At 49.0% G+C, this 12,979-nt stretch overlaps 1 protein-coding gene across 3 annotated transcripts; it reads right to left on the reverse strand.

Moving 5' to 3' along the window:
• Window positions 1–366: 366 nt before the first annotated feature.
• On the reverse strand, window positions 367–9,124 carry Evx2 (even-skipped homeobox 2). 3 transcript variants are annotated; one of them, XR_015735872.1, is made up of 5 exons: window positions 7,933–9,124; window positions 6,113–6,981; window positions 4,927–5,204; window positions 2,225–3,618; window positions 367–1,650 (listed from the first exon to the last, which is right to left on the reverse strand). XR_015735872.1 is itself a non-coding variant. In XM_087900059.1 (4 exons), the coding sequence occupies exons 2-4, from the start codon at window positions 6,537–6,539 to the stop codon at window positions 2,902–2,904; spliced, it is 1,422 nt and encodes a 473-aa protein (XP_087756185.1). In that variant the 5' UTR covers window positions 6,540–6,548; window positions 7,933–9,124; the 3' UTR covers window positions 367–2,901. The 3 variants fall into 3 exon arrangements, 2 of the variants coding, with proteins under 2 accessions (XP_087756185.1, XP_087756184.1); XM_087900059.1 differs by having other exon boundaries at window positions 367–3,618; window positions 6,113–6,548; XM_087900058.1 differs by having other exon boundaries at window positions 367–3,618.
• Between the last annotated feature and the right edge of the window lie 3,855 nt (window positions 9,125–12,979).

A 12,979-nucleotide genomic window follows, 5' to 3' on the forward strand; every position in this document is an offset into this window, starting at 1 on the left:
ACAAGCAGTCCCTATGCCTGGAGTTCTACGTACACACTCCCTGTGTGTCCCCTACAAGGCATATCCACACACTCTACTCCTTACTGCTCTTATCTGTTTAGCCAGCCAATTAACGCTAAACCAATGTTTGGATGTAGTGCGTGTCTCCTATAAACATGAGTAATGTATTTGCCGTAAAAATAATGATTAGAATGAATTAATCCGTCTGATGTGTGTATTATATGGATTTAAATATGTTGTTTTAAGAGATTTTCATAACCCTGGATGCCACAGTTAAAAACAAACACCAGCATGCACCGTTTTGCAATCTCTTAAACAAATAAAATTGCTCTGATTTAAATAACATTTATTTTACATGACCAAACACAATAAATAACGTAATATACAAAGCTTTATAATTATTGCACATTTGTAAAATATCTTACAGTGAGTTCATACAGCCAGCAATATTTAAAGCACAAAGACTTTATTTACAGTTTTATCTTATTATACTAGCCAGATCCAATGGACCTAACATAAGATGAATTTATGTTCATTTTACCAACCAGCGTTCTCATCATTCATATATATTTGGGAGAGGGGATGTAAACATTATTGCCTAAAGTACCTTATATACATCTGATAGCTGACCATAACAAAGAGCTTTAACAATCTAGGAAGGTAAAGCTGATAAAAGGGTACCATATTTTGCTTTATTTTATTTAGCTTTAAATTATATATTAATATTTTAAATGTAAACTTAGTGAATACGAGCTGGTATAATCATTATTTTACATAAGTAGTCTCATCTCGTTAGAAAAAAAGAAACTGAGTTTTAGGTCATTGTTATTTCCTTGGGAAGTTCTCTAATATTTTATGGAAATATTATAATAGATAACAGAAGTTTTGAAATACTGCTTCCCCTTGGAATCTTTTCCACTAGTTAAAAATAATTTCTCCTGGAAAAATTAATTATTTCAACATATAATGAAAAATCTATCCTCAGAAACTGAAATTTTAAAATCCAGTGTCTTTAAAAATAACAAAAATACGCCAGGAAACGAAATTTGAAATAAATCACATAAAATGTGCCAATGTGTATATATGGATGTGTGTATCTCTTATATATGTATTTAAGAGCACGAATATATATATGCATATACATACATATACATATATATACACATACACACGCAGGTTGCATCCACACATATACCCACTTTGCTGGGTCTAAACATGCAAGTTATTTTAGGGCTTCAACTCTTCAGAAAATCTCATTATATGAGGAGCGAAGTGGCTCTGCGGGGAGCATTATGGAAATATCTGGGCTTGATTTAATGAGGCTGTTCACATTGGTGGAATATCAACTTAACAGAGAAAAGTCTACCCAGGGCGTCCAAGTTACCAAAATGAAAATTGCCAATTGAGATGATAAGAACGTGGCTTTCTTCTGCGAAATCACTTCAGGTAACAGAGATAACATTAAATAACATACATTCTATGCACCGAGAACAATGTTTTATGTACCGAGTCTCTTATCCGTCTCTCCTAATGACTTCCCTTAGCGGGTTGTTAGTACTTGACAGCAGGTCTCCGTGCGGGGAACTTTTCTCCAATTCCACATTCAAAGGAGGTCCATCAGAGAGCATGATTGGCAATTTTCGTCATAATCTGCACATTATTAGCATCAAAATTGACGTGGCAGTTAACACTGGTGGGTTTTGATGTACCTTTCTTCAAGTTCAAGGAACACCACCCCCCGCCCCGTAGCCAGGGTTGGCAGAGCAGGTCTCAGCAACCCAGCGGTGGCTTTTGCAGAGAAGGCAATAGGCATGCGTGAGAAATAAGCCAAGAACCATTTTACCCCAGGAAAAGAAAAACAAGGAGAGAAGGGGTCGAGAGGAATACAGAGTGCGAACTCATAAAAGTGTCTAAGGAAAGTCTTAGGATAATATCATAGATCTAGAGATTCAAGTATTTCTCCGATCGAGTGGAACTCGACAGTTGGAAAATTGAGATGCAAACGCCTCTCCACAAACTACAATGATCTGTCGGCCTGGCTCTCACCTCTCGGTTTCCCTTTCCTTCCCTGGCCTTGCTGTGCCAACCTCGTTACCCATTACATTTTACATAAACTATGCAAACGAAAAAAACCGTTCCATTTCCTAAGCACTGAAACCAAAGACTAAAGAGAACTGTAGTGGACTGGAAAGAAGAAAGCGCCGTGATCGCCACCCTTTCCCACCTCGGCTTTGTCCTTTTGGAGAAGACCGCAGCAGCCCTGCATGCTGAGAAAGACATCTCGCCTTCGCCTGCCTTGGTGGCTTTTCACACTTCATCCTCCTGCTCCCCTCGAACAAAGGCCCCTAACAAGCTGAGACTGAGAAAATCTGCCTTTTTCTTCTCCCCCTCGTTTAAAGATAAGAAAAAGAGCAGCAGCATGAATCTCGGGGGGGGGGGAGTGACGCCCCCTCGCCCATGTACTAACACACAGAGCTCTCTCTCTCTCTTTGTCCCGGTGTCCCATTGCTTCTAGCCACTCCCCCGGGTGACTCGGTCCCGGGGGGTGATCAGCTGGGACAGGACACCCTGGAGTCTGACTGGCCCTGGGGAGCTGTCTTCCCGGAGACCAAGGCCTCCAGACCGGTGGGAAGCCGGACCTACAAAGCGAGAACCACGTTTAGAAGGCGTAGGGTTGGGGGTAGGGAAACAGCTAGGTCGGAGATACAAAAATAGAGATCATTGGGGGGGACCCCTCCAGGCCTTCGCGCCGGCTCCTCCCCGCCCCCCAACTCGGGCAGATTTCTTTCGCCCTCCGGTACCCCGGGGCGCCCCCTAGCGGCCGCACTAGCCGAGGGCCATGCGGGGGGCCCCGAGGGGACGCAAGCCGAGCGGCTGGCGCGGCCCCTGGCGGCGGCGTAGTTATCTGGTGAGCGGCGCCTCTTCCCTCTGGTCGGGCGGGCTGACGGCGGTCTTGCTGAGCACCGCCGCCGAGTAGGGCAAGAAGCCGCTCTCCGAGCGCGGCGCGGCGGCGCTGCAGCCAAAGTCCGAGGCGCCCGCCGTCCCGGCTCCCCCGCCGCCGCCGCCGCCACCACCGGCGCCCCGGGAGCCCAGCGCTGCGGCTGCGGCGGCAGCGGCGGCGGCTGCGGACTGGCTGCTGTGGCAACTGAGGCACGAGCAGGGCGCCGAGCTGCCGCTGGGGGGCGCCCCGGCCGCCGCCGCCGAGGAGGCCGCTGCAGCTGCAGCGGCGGCTGCGGCAGCCGCCGACGCCGCGCTGTTGAGCCCGGCGGCGGCGGCGGGAGCCTGGTAGAGCCCGGGGTGGCGGAAGCTGCAGAGCAGCTCGGGCCGCGAGTAGGGATGCGAGAGCGCACGGAAGGTGTCCAGAGGACGGATGGAAGTGGCGAAGGGCGACGATGCCGCTGCTGCAGCTCCCGAGGCTGCGGCTGCCGCTGCAGCCGCGGTGACGCCCACGTGCGGGTAGTAGTGCAGTGGCACGTGCGAGTGGAAAGGGTAGGGAAGGCTTCCGGTGGCCGCTGCGTGCGTCATCATGTAGGTGTAGAAACTGGGGTCCGCTGGATGTGGCCACGACATGGCCAGGCGCTGTCGTTTGTCCTTCATGCGCCGGTTCTGGAACCACACCTGCGGGGACAGCCGCGCCACCGCCCGGGTTAGGGTGCGCTGGGTATTTCCAGTCCCCGCCCAGAGTCTCCAAACCCTTTCCCCATCCCAGGGGAGCCTGGCCTACTACTTCCCAGGCTCAGTCCCCTTGCTCTCCTGGATGGGACAAGGGGCGCAGAAACTTGCGGGCCTTCTAGAACACACCCTCCACAGCCAAAAGAATCTCCTGTTGTGTTTGATGCACTCCTCAGGTTCTGACTCTACACTTGCTTTTTTTTTTTTCCTCCTCCCAAACCAACCTTTTATCTCCCTCTGTCTACCCACCACCGGTGCCCAGCCTCACTGAACACCGGTCTGTCAATCCCAGGATTTGCACAGGGATTCCGGGCAGCCTTTGAAGAGAGGCTGTCTCCAGTTTTTCTGAGAGGCAGCGGCTCCAGGTCTTGAGCCCTCGGAGCTGCAAGGACCGTTCCCTAGGGCATGGGTCCGATTAGGGTATTGGAAGGATGATTTTGTTGGAATCATTTGCTTTAAATGAGTGGCCAAAAGCTATGTACCCAGGACCTGGAAAGGGAACTTTTCTACTCCTCCTAGCCTGGTATCTAATAAAGACGTCATTCGTCACAACTCTAAATGAAAGAAAGCCCCGATCAAACTGAAGGACTTCTGTACCCATCTCTTATCCCGTGGGGTGGCTCCTTTTGCTAGAGAGTCCAACGCTGCGCCAACTACTCACCAAGCCTACGCAGTTTCCAGCCATCTCTTCTGGGTGCATAATAAAAATTGATAACCTACATATATATGCATATATAAACAAGGACAATTTCGTTGTTTTCCGTTGCCCAAGAGAAAAATTCTTCAGGAAACTACATTCTCAATCCAATCGATTTTTTAAATACTGTAACCTTTCCTTCAAGCGTTAACGATTAATGTTAGAAATAAATCTCTAAGATCAGGAGCAAATGAAAAGTTTCACCTCGGGTTTGTACCAGAGGAGCAAAAACAAGCCCGTCTTGCCGCTTAGGGCAAAGTAGGACCTTGGGCACAGGCTAGGGGTCAACTGAACAGGGGTTGTGCAGAATTGAGCAGAGCGAGGTCTGAAGTATGGGCCTGGCGATTCAGGGCGCCAGCTCGGGTCAGCCAGGCCCGCCAACCGATTGGGATTCGCATAGAAGAAAAAAATAAGCCTATTCCTTCGGTGACAAACCCTGGTGGACTTCCACAGTTAACTCTCGCCACCCAGAAACGGAGGAAAGAGGGGAAAAGAAATACATCAACCAGGTGCCCCGGGGGAGGCCTGAGCTGGCTGGCATGCGCCGGAATCGATACCTTGATAGTGGTTTCGGGCAGGTTGAGAGCAGCGGCCAGCTCGCAACGGCGGGGCCGAGACACGTAGTTCTCACGGTAGAACTCCTTCTCCAGGCGCGCGATCTGTTCACGGGTGAACGCCGTACGGTATCGCCGCACCTGATCGGCGCCAGAGCCGGAGCCGGAGCCACCCAACGCCGCACCCCCGCTGTTGCCGCCGCTGCCTCCATGCAGACTGCCGAGGCCCGAGCTGGAGGCCGACGTCGTGGTACCCGCGACTGAGCCGCTCTCCGCGTACCCTAGCAAGCAAACAATCCACAAAGCATAAGTAGCTGTAGGGGCAGAGAACCCTGAGCTGGGGTTGCTAACTGGTGGCAAAAGTGCTTTCGGGAGAGAAAGTCGCTGTCAGAATTGATGGGGTCTGTCAGGCTTACAAATTGCCGCCGTTAATGGAATCAATGAAGTTTGGGGAGCCCTTCCTAACCAAATAATAGGAACGGAATTTAAAAGGGTTGTTCTTTTCTCGATAATTAGAAAATTTCCACTCTGTAGGAAAATTGGCCGAGGGAAAAATGCCTACCTCGGACGCAGTTTGAGAAGCTGTGGGTTTGACATGGTCTGGAAACCACAGGACGGCCTCCAACCTTTCTTTGACAGCCTTTAGGTATAAAATATCTTAAGCTTTTCCAAGCATCTGCCGCTCAAACCTGAGTCTGTAAAGGGGGAAGGGATGTCTACTTTTCAACTCTTTTCTGCTGCTGTTGTAAGCGGTTGTGCCAAAATGCCAGGCCAGACTGTCTCAGATTTATCCAGAGGAGTTGCCCCTCAACCCGGCCCTGGGGGCACCAGAGGCAGCCGAGTTCGGAGCCCCTGCCCAGTGCACCTTTCCCCTAGAGCAAGTGAGCAACCGTGTTGCCTCGCCTCAGCTCTTAGATCCGCAAGCGGAAACATTTGTTCCGACTCGGGCTGGAGCCTGGGTGAGTGGGCCTGATTCCTCAGGCTCCACAGGCCCGGGCGGGCTGCGTTGGGAGGCTCAAAGAGCAGAACCAGAGGGTACAGTCCCCAGCATGCGTCCCTCCCCTGCCCCTGCCAGCTTGGTGCAGCACTCTAGTTGCAAGTCACAGACCCGCCAAGGTGTGGAAAGAACTGGCGGGACCCGCGAGGGAGCACGGAGGATGGGGCTAGAATCCGCGGGCTGCCCGGTTACCTTTGGCATTGTTTTCCTTGAGCGGCGCGGCGCCCAGGCCGCCGGGGGAGCGCAGTGCCGAGCACCCCACCTCCACGTCGCTGCTCATGTCGGCCTCGGCGGCCGCCTCTGAGTAATGACCAGGCTTCTTGCGGCTCTCGGTGGCGGAGGCGATTTCGGAGGAGACGGTGCTTTCGCTGCTCGGGTGCTGCAGGTTGAACAAAGTGTCTATTTCGAATTTGCCCTTGGCGGGGAGGTCTCCCAGAGCGCCGTGCAGGGGAGCGGATGGCAGGCGCGGACTGAGGCGAGCCGGGTGCTGCGAATTTTCCAAGGCCTCCAGCACAGCACTGCCAGCCGAATCGGACAAATTGGAGAACCTCTTGCTAGCAGTAGGGCTATGGAGCCCTCTCTCCATCAGAATCATCTCTTTTCTTATTCTTTCCATCATCTCAGCTTTCTAAAAAAAAATGTCACAGTGGCCTGGCTGTCCCGTCTTAATGATGGGCTGCGCCTACGGCTGATTCTCATTCAGCCCCAGCAAGCGGCTCTAAATATTATTATCTCTTTTGGAGGGAGGCGGAAAAATTGTGGGATGCCAGAGCGAGGGAATGACTGGTCAAAATGACCCATACATCCTTCCGAGTCGGAGATGTCATTCATCAAAAAGTAGCGCCCGCTCGTCATTAAGGTACGAATGACGCCGTCCGAATAATCATTTATTGTAACAGGTTTATAAGCAAATAAATACACGCTCCTGTCAGTGGGTAATGAAGGCGACTTCAGAGCAGACAAATAGATCCAGGTAGGAGACGAGAAGACACGACAAGTGAGGAAGAAGGCTCCGGTCCTTTGCCCGCTCCCAGCCAGCTCTGCTCGCCCGGGGGTTTGGCCTCGGGGGTGAAATTGACAGTCTGATTAATAGAGCACGCCGAGGCACATTTCCCCCTTCATTTAGGGGCATCATTACGCTCTCAGTTTGCTGGGTTGCCCCTTAGGTCCTAATCATGCAGTGCCTTCCTCATTTTTTCCACGGACACAGATAACGTGTTAAATAATAGATAATGCTTTGATTTTCCAGAGTGAATCCTTGGGAAGTTTTTTTTTTGTTTTTGTTTTGTTTTGTTTTAACATTTACAAGCTGGGGGCGTAAGGGGGCGGGCAAGGGGGAGGATACAGGAAGAGCTGCGTAAGAAGACCTTGGTGCCCGCTCCTGTCAGGATTACTTATCTTTCTGTTTTAAGAACCAAATATTAATAATAAGTATTTTATTTAACAAATAGGATCCCGAGTTCTTCCTCTCCTTACTTCTTCTCTCAGTCTGAATGCTCCCCCTCCGAGAGAGAGAGAGAGAGAGAGAGAGAGAGAGAGAGAGAGAGAAATAGAGAATATCTATGGACTTTTGAAAATGCTTTCTTGCTACGTGGCTGGGGAGGTACATAGGGCCCTTGCCTCCAAACGGAAATCATTACACCTTCTCTGATTTTCTACCGCTGTTTTCAGACTGACTTCTGAACTCTAAATTTTTAGTTTTATAATCCGGCTTCTCACCCTCGGCTATTCCCCTAGAGGAAATGAACTAGACTGGATGGTTTGATAGTAGAATTCGACAGCTAACTTTAAACACAATCGTAATTTACCGTACCATAAGGGCAGCCCTGAATCCAGTTTTTTAAAATTGCCATCCCCCCCCACACACACACTTCCTAAATAGAGGTATTTGTGATAAAGCAACTGGGTTTGGAGGAGTCAAAGTGGGGGGGGAGGGTCTCCTGTAGCCCTCTTCCCCACTTTGCTGATCCTCCACATCTCCGGGTTCCCCCTTCTCCACAATAGCTCCTTACCTGTGGCCCCTTGTGTTCCCGGTGCTGGGTGGGGGCGCAGAGAGTCTCCGACCAGCCTTGCCTCTTCTCCTGCCCGCCCGAGGCAGGAGGCTGAGCCTCTTGGCGATAACTTTGATAGTCATAATGACGCCGGTGGCAACCATTTTAAGGAAGATCAATCTTCACTCAAATCCGCTCATCTCCTGCGCTTGCGCCCCACCCTGCCCGACTTGGGTGCGTCGTGCCGGTTCGCTCTCCGGCCGCCCCTGAGGCAGAGATTCGCCCGCACTAGCGAGGTTCACGGAGGACGGAGACAGTGCTCAGTGGTACAGCGTGTGAGCTTCCGAAGCAACCTGGAGAGCCTGGCAATCTGGGCGCTGGTCTCGGATTTTGCATCCTGGTTGAAATACCAACTCAAACCCTAACCTGGGCCCCCTCCTTCCCTCTCTGGGACACACCCAACACGTTGGGGTGTGTTAAGGGGCAAACCCCTAATCTAATTGCCCATCTGTCCATTGACGCTTTCTTTTTAACCTTGGACCCGTTGGGGGCGCGTCAGGAATGTAAGGGGAGTTGAGGTGTGAAGTATATTTATATACATGTGTACACATATATAGTCAATGCCAAAAGTTTCTCTCCTCTTCCCCTTGGCGCCAACTTATTTCTACAAGCAAGCTTTGCTGAGAAAGCCAACCCCACCTATTTAAAATTATAAGTGGAAAGCTGGATAGGCTCGCAGACTAAGAAGAATTGTCTGTCTGGTGGGCTATGGTCGCCATTTGAGAACTTGATCCAGCATCCACCTTTGTCCCTTTCCCTAGGGTAGTCTATCCTACGCTAGGGATCATCCGGCCCCTGGCGGCTCTATTCTCCTTGAGCAGGCTACTCTATTGACAATTCGCACCATAGGAGCCCAGTCCTGAAGTCAACACCACCGGCTTTTCAGCCAGGATGCCCAGTTCCACCGGTCCTGGCCGTCGCTGCTCCAGTGTCCCGGGGAGGAAGGGTCCTGCTACTCAATCCTTGCTTACCCAGGGGACTATAAGAGACTCTTCGGTCTAAACTAGGCTCCGTGGGGGGCCAGGCCCCTGGCAGCAAGTGGTCGCTCAGCCTGGGCGGAAATCCTCCCGAAGCCTTTATGGCTGTCATTTGGCGCCCCCATCTGTTTTCCTCGCGGTTTCAGCGGCTGCGAGCTGCTTTCCAGTCACAGAAGCCTCAGCGGCCTAAGAAGATGACCCCCTTCCTCCTTTGCCTGCGGGCCTTCCATTTCTTCCTTTCTAGGACTCACCGCTCCTGGTTCCAAAAATTGGCCAAGCCCGACCTCAGAAACTGGAAAACACCATTTCTCCTCGAGATCTTCAATCGCTAGCGCTTTCGAAGTTATTTTGTTCCTTTTAAGTAATACTAATAATGTAGTTCTAGAATGTTTTGTTGCAGCAAGAACACTTGGAAACTTTCGCAGTGAAAGGCATCCGTAACTTTTCCTTTAGAGGAGAGTAACATTTCACAGAGACTAGTTTTTTTTAAGCCGGTTTTCAGCCTTTGGTGTCTTCAAATTACCACCACCAAAGTACAGGACCACCCAGTTACACAAGAATCACACATATGTCAATGACTTCAAAGGAATTTTGAAGATGGAGGAGTGAGGTGGCATGCAGGAAAATCGTACTCCGTATTATCCAAAAGCACAGCTTTGATGGAAAGAACGACACAAAGGAAGGACAAAACCTATTTTTCTTGTGCTTGCTTTCTCTCTCCTTCCATCCTCTCCCTCCCTCCCTCCCTTCCTCTTTCCCTCCCTCCCTCCCTCTCTCCCTTCATCCCATCCTTCCTTCCTGTCTTTCTTTTTCTCCTGGGGTGGGGTTAGGCCTCCAAACTAAGTATTTTAAGCAGCGGGTCCCCCAAGTGAACTGTTAAACATTTGGTCTATGACTTCAGGTAAAATTTTGTCCCAGATTTGCAGAAGGGTGGGTCGAAAATAAAGCCGGGGTTGCAGTAGGCCAGCACAGTGGGGTGGTCTGAGCCAGCTCTAGGCTTCCTGATGGAGGGCTCCAGTCAGTAGGAGCCTCCAGTTCTCAGGTTGATGTGAGTCTCAAGCCCGCTGGAGAGTTGGGACTGCAGACGGTGGTGAACGGACTGCAAGCGCCTCCAGAGTCTGAGCTGTGAGCCCGGAGTGTTTTCTTTAGGTTAAGTGCGGTCCTCACAAGCAGGTTTCGATTTATAGGAGAGAGTGAGGGTTGGAGTAACCAAGCCTGCTTTCGTTAGGGCGACTTCATGTTCCCATCCCTTCGCAGTCAAGCCTCTAGCACCCTGCCTCACCTGGGTCAGCCCAATTGCATCCATTTTCCCTCTTTCCCCCACCCCCTGCAGTTCCAGGCTACCCTAGGACGGTTGCAGGTGAGGATTTGGGTGGGCACTCTTTTTCTGGACCCTAAGGCGGCTCAGACTTGCTGCCTGCCTGGAGTTTGTGTCCCATCAGACGAGACCCAAGAACTTGCAGAGACATCTAGCGTCAGGCGCGGGGAATTGCGGGCGCCTCCACCGGCATCCTTCGTCAGCCTCTCTAGCTCCTCCTACGTGTTTAGGCGGTTTCCAACTTTGCCTTGCTGCTACCCATAACGTGGGTTGCCCATAGAGAATGTGAATGATTTGAAGTGGTGATAGGCTTCTATTTGACCTCACTGCTGACAACATTTAGTCAGTTAGGAAAGTGTGTTGCTAGAAACTCAGACTTTCAAACGTGAGACAAAACAGCAAATTACAATCTGCTTCTATTTAGAAAGAAAGCAGGGAGTTATTCGGTCCTCCAGCTCTGGCCCTATCTTTCCAGAGCCTCCACTGCAGTAAAACTCAGTGTTTCTTTGGCAGGGAAGACGCTCCCACCCCTGTTTCCTACCGTCCAAGGTTAGAGGAGTTCTCTCCATCTCAAATAAGGGCCTGCTGTACTATGGGAGGCAACCTTGGAATCTTTAAAGAATCACGTGGTATATGGTCTTTGTTGTCGCATGAGATTTTCCTTTAATAGAGACTAATTCTGTTTCTAAACTCAAAAGGATTCCACCTTGAGATACAGCTAATGCCTCAAACACAGGATTCCATTTTCTGATTGTTGCTAAAAACCCCTTTTCTACATCAGAGGTTTTTTGTTTGGGTTTTACTCTGCACTTTGTTTGCTCTTTTGTTTTTCCCTAGCCTGAGTGAGGTGGGTTATTAGCTGGAGAGGGGAAAATAAGCTACAGCACCAGCAGACAGGCATGGTTAAGAACACCAAGCAACCAACTCTACTCAACTTAAGACTTTGTTTCTGAGTTGAGACTTTTTCTACTAAATTTTTGGTTTCTCAACAGTTAACTTACAGAGTATCCTGTATTTCCTGGTTGTGACCATCAAGGTAAATACTTTCAAAGGGCTCTCCCATAACCCAGTTCTGACAAGACCCAGCCATCCTGATTGAAATCGGCAGCAATTATGTGGTTAATTGAGCTCACTGGTAAGCTGGACACTTCAATAAGTCTAAATGCTGCTCTGTGTCCACCCATTTTCCATCCCTAAAGAGACGTACAATTTGTAAAATCTTCAAGAAAGAATAGAGGCTATAACTCCAGAGCAGATTAAAATTCTCTAAAGGAATTGTTGAAATTCCCTCTTCAGGGGGGAAAGAAGGGTTAAGAGCGAGTGGAGGAGAAAGAAGAGTAAAGGAGCACTTGGAGCAACAAAAAACAGCACGGAGTTTTTCACCTAAATCAGGAAACATATCAAAAACTTTTCACAGAGCAATAGGTAAGTAGTTGGAAACACTTGTCATTGCAAAACTCTTTTGCTTAACAAAACATGTTTCTTGCATTAAATTTTCACTGTGATACACCCACACTCAAATATAGGGCTCACCCTATGCTCTTGGACATCTGACGAAAATCATTATAAAGCCGGCACAGTGGCTCATACCTGTAATCCCGCCCCTTTAGGAAGTTTGAGCCAGTCTAGGTTAAAGAGTGGATCTGTGTCTCAAAAATGAAGGAAAATAAAGGATTACACTTAGATTTTTAACTTGCATAGAATTTGGACACAAGCTAAATTGAAAATATTTCTCCCCATTTAACCTCAGAATCCTCTCCATACCTGTCTATCATCTTATAAACTAAGAACCTTACTAGTTCATCTACACAGCAATCTTGGCATTGCCTAGCAGTAAACCTCAGCATGGCCCAGTAGCAGAAACTTCCCTGGGGTGCTGGGGACTTGGGGTTCTACCTATGCGGCTTCTCAGAGCCCTTTTCCCGGTTTAACCTGCTCCTCCTGCACATCTAGCACTTAACTTTGTTGAAGTCACAGAAAACCCCAGGATAGCAAAGGGCAAAGGGCATTAATCAAAACTTCCTCTATTGCTAAATAACCTTTGAAACTGGCAGAGAAACCCCGAGTTCTATTATGGCACCACAGAGCATTATTGGGAAGAAGGCCATATTGAGAGGTTTCAACCTGGGTATTAATCCCAATTTTTCTCCCAGTTGAGTGCAACTTAATTTCTTGCAAGAAAAAAATAAGCCAAGGTTGATGTGTGAACTGGAATCACAGAATGTGACAAACTCTTCTTTCTATCTTTTTATCTTTGTTTTAAAGATAAAATGTTTATTAAATGTATTAACCAGAGTATATGCAGAAGCCCAAAGAGCACAAAATCACTAGAACATTGAGTTTTAGGAGACCAAAAGATTGTTGGTTCCAGTTATTTCTGTTTATTTCATTGTATTTTTAAAATATTTCGGCAAATGTTTGAAGCTATGCGGAGAAATGCCAAGATCTCCCATGTTGTTCTCTCTCTGAATAACAGAAAGGAAAACAAGGGAAAGGAAAATATTTAATTGCTAATCTCTTTCAAAAATTCGGCAACTTCACTCCCTGACCCTTTAAATGCAATCCAGCTTCCGTTACTTTTACCTTCTCTCTAGTAATCAAAACTATCCCGATCAACAAATGGCTGCTCATTACAGATCCGCAAAGCCCTGGAGAGACTCTCCGGATTTGAATTTGACCATGAACGAGTCTAGGACTTTTAAAAGTCAAACAA

Source organism: Myodes glareolus, chromosome 21 (assembly GCF_982192425.1).
Source record: "Myodes glareolus chromosome 21, mMyoGla1.1, whole genome shotgun sequence".
In the NCBI taxonomy this organism is placed as follows: Eukaryota; Metazoa; Chordata; class Mammalia; order Rodentia; family Cricetidae; genus Myodes; species Myodes glareolus.

What these genes read in the sequence shown, in the direction of transcription:
- Evx2 (XM_087900059.1), bottom strand. Translation starts at nt 6,539, where the DNA reads ATGATGGAAAGAATAAGAAAAGAGATGATTCTGATGGAGAGAGGGCTC. An exon ending in CAAGGAAAACAATGCCAAAG is followed by an intron (nt 5,205 to 6,112) that starts GTAACCGGGCAG and finishes TTTGCTTGCTAG; the next exon opens with GGTACGCGGAGAGCGGCTCA. An exon ending in TGCCCGAAACCACTATCAAG is followed by an intron (nt 3,619 to 4,926) that starts GTATCGATTCCG and finishes CTGTCCCCGCAG; the next exon opens with GTGTGGTTCCAGAACCGGCG.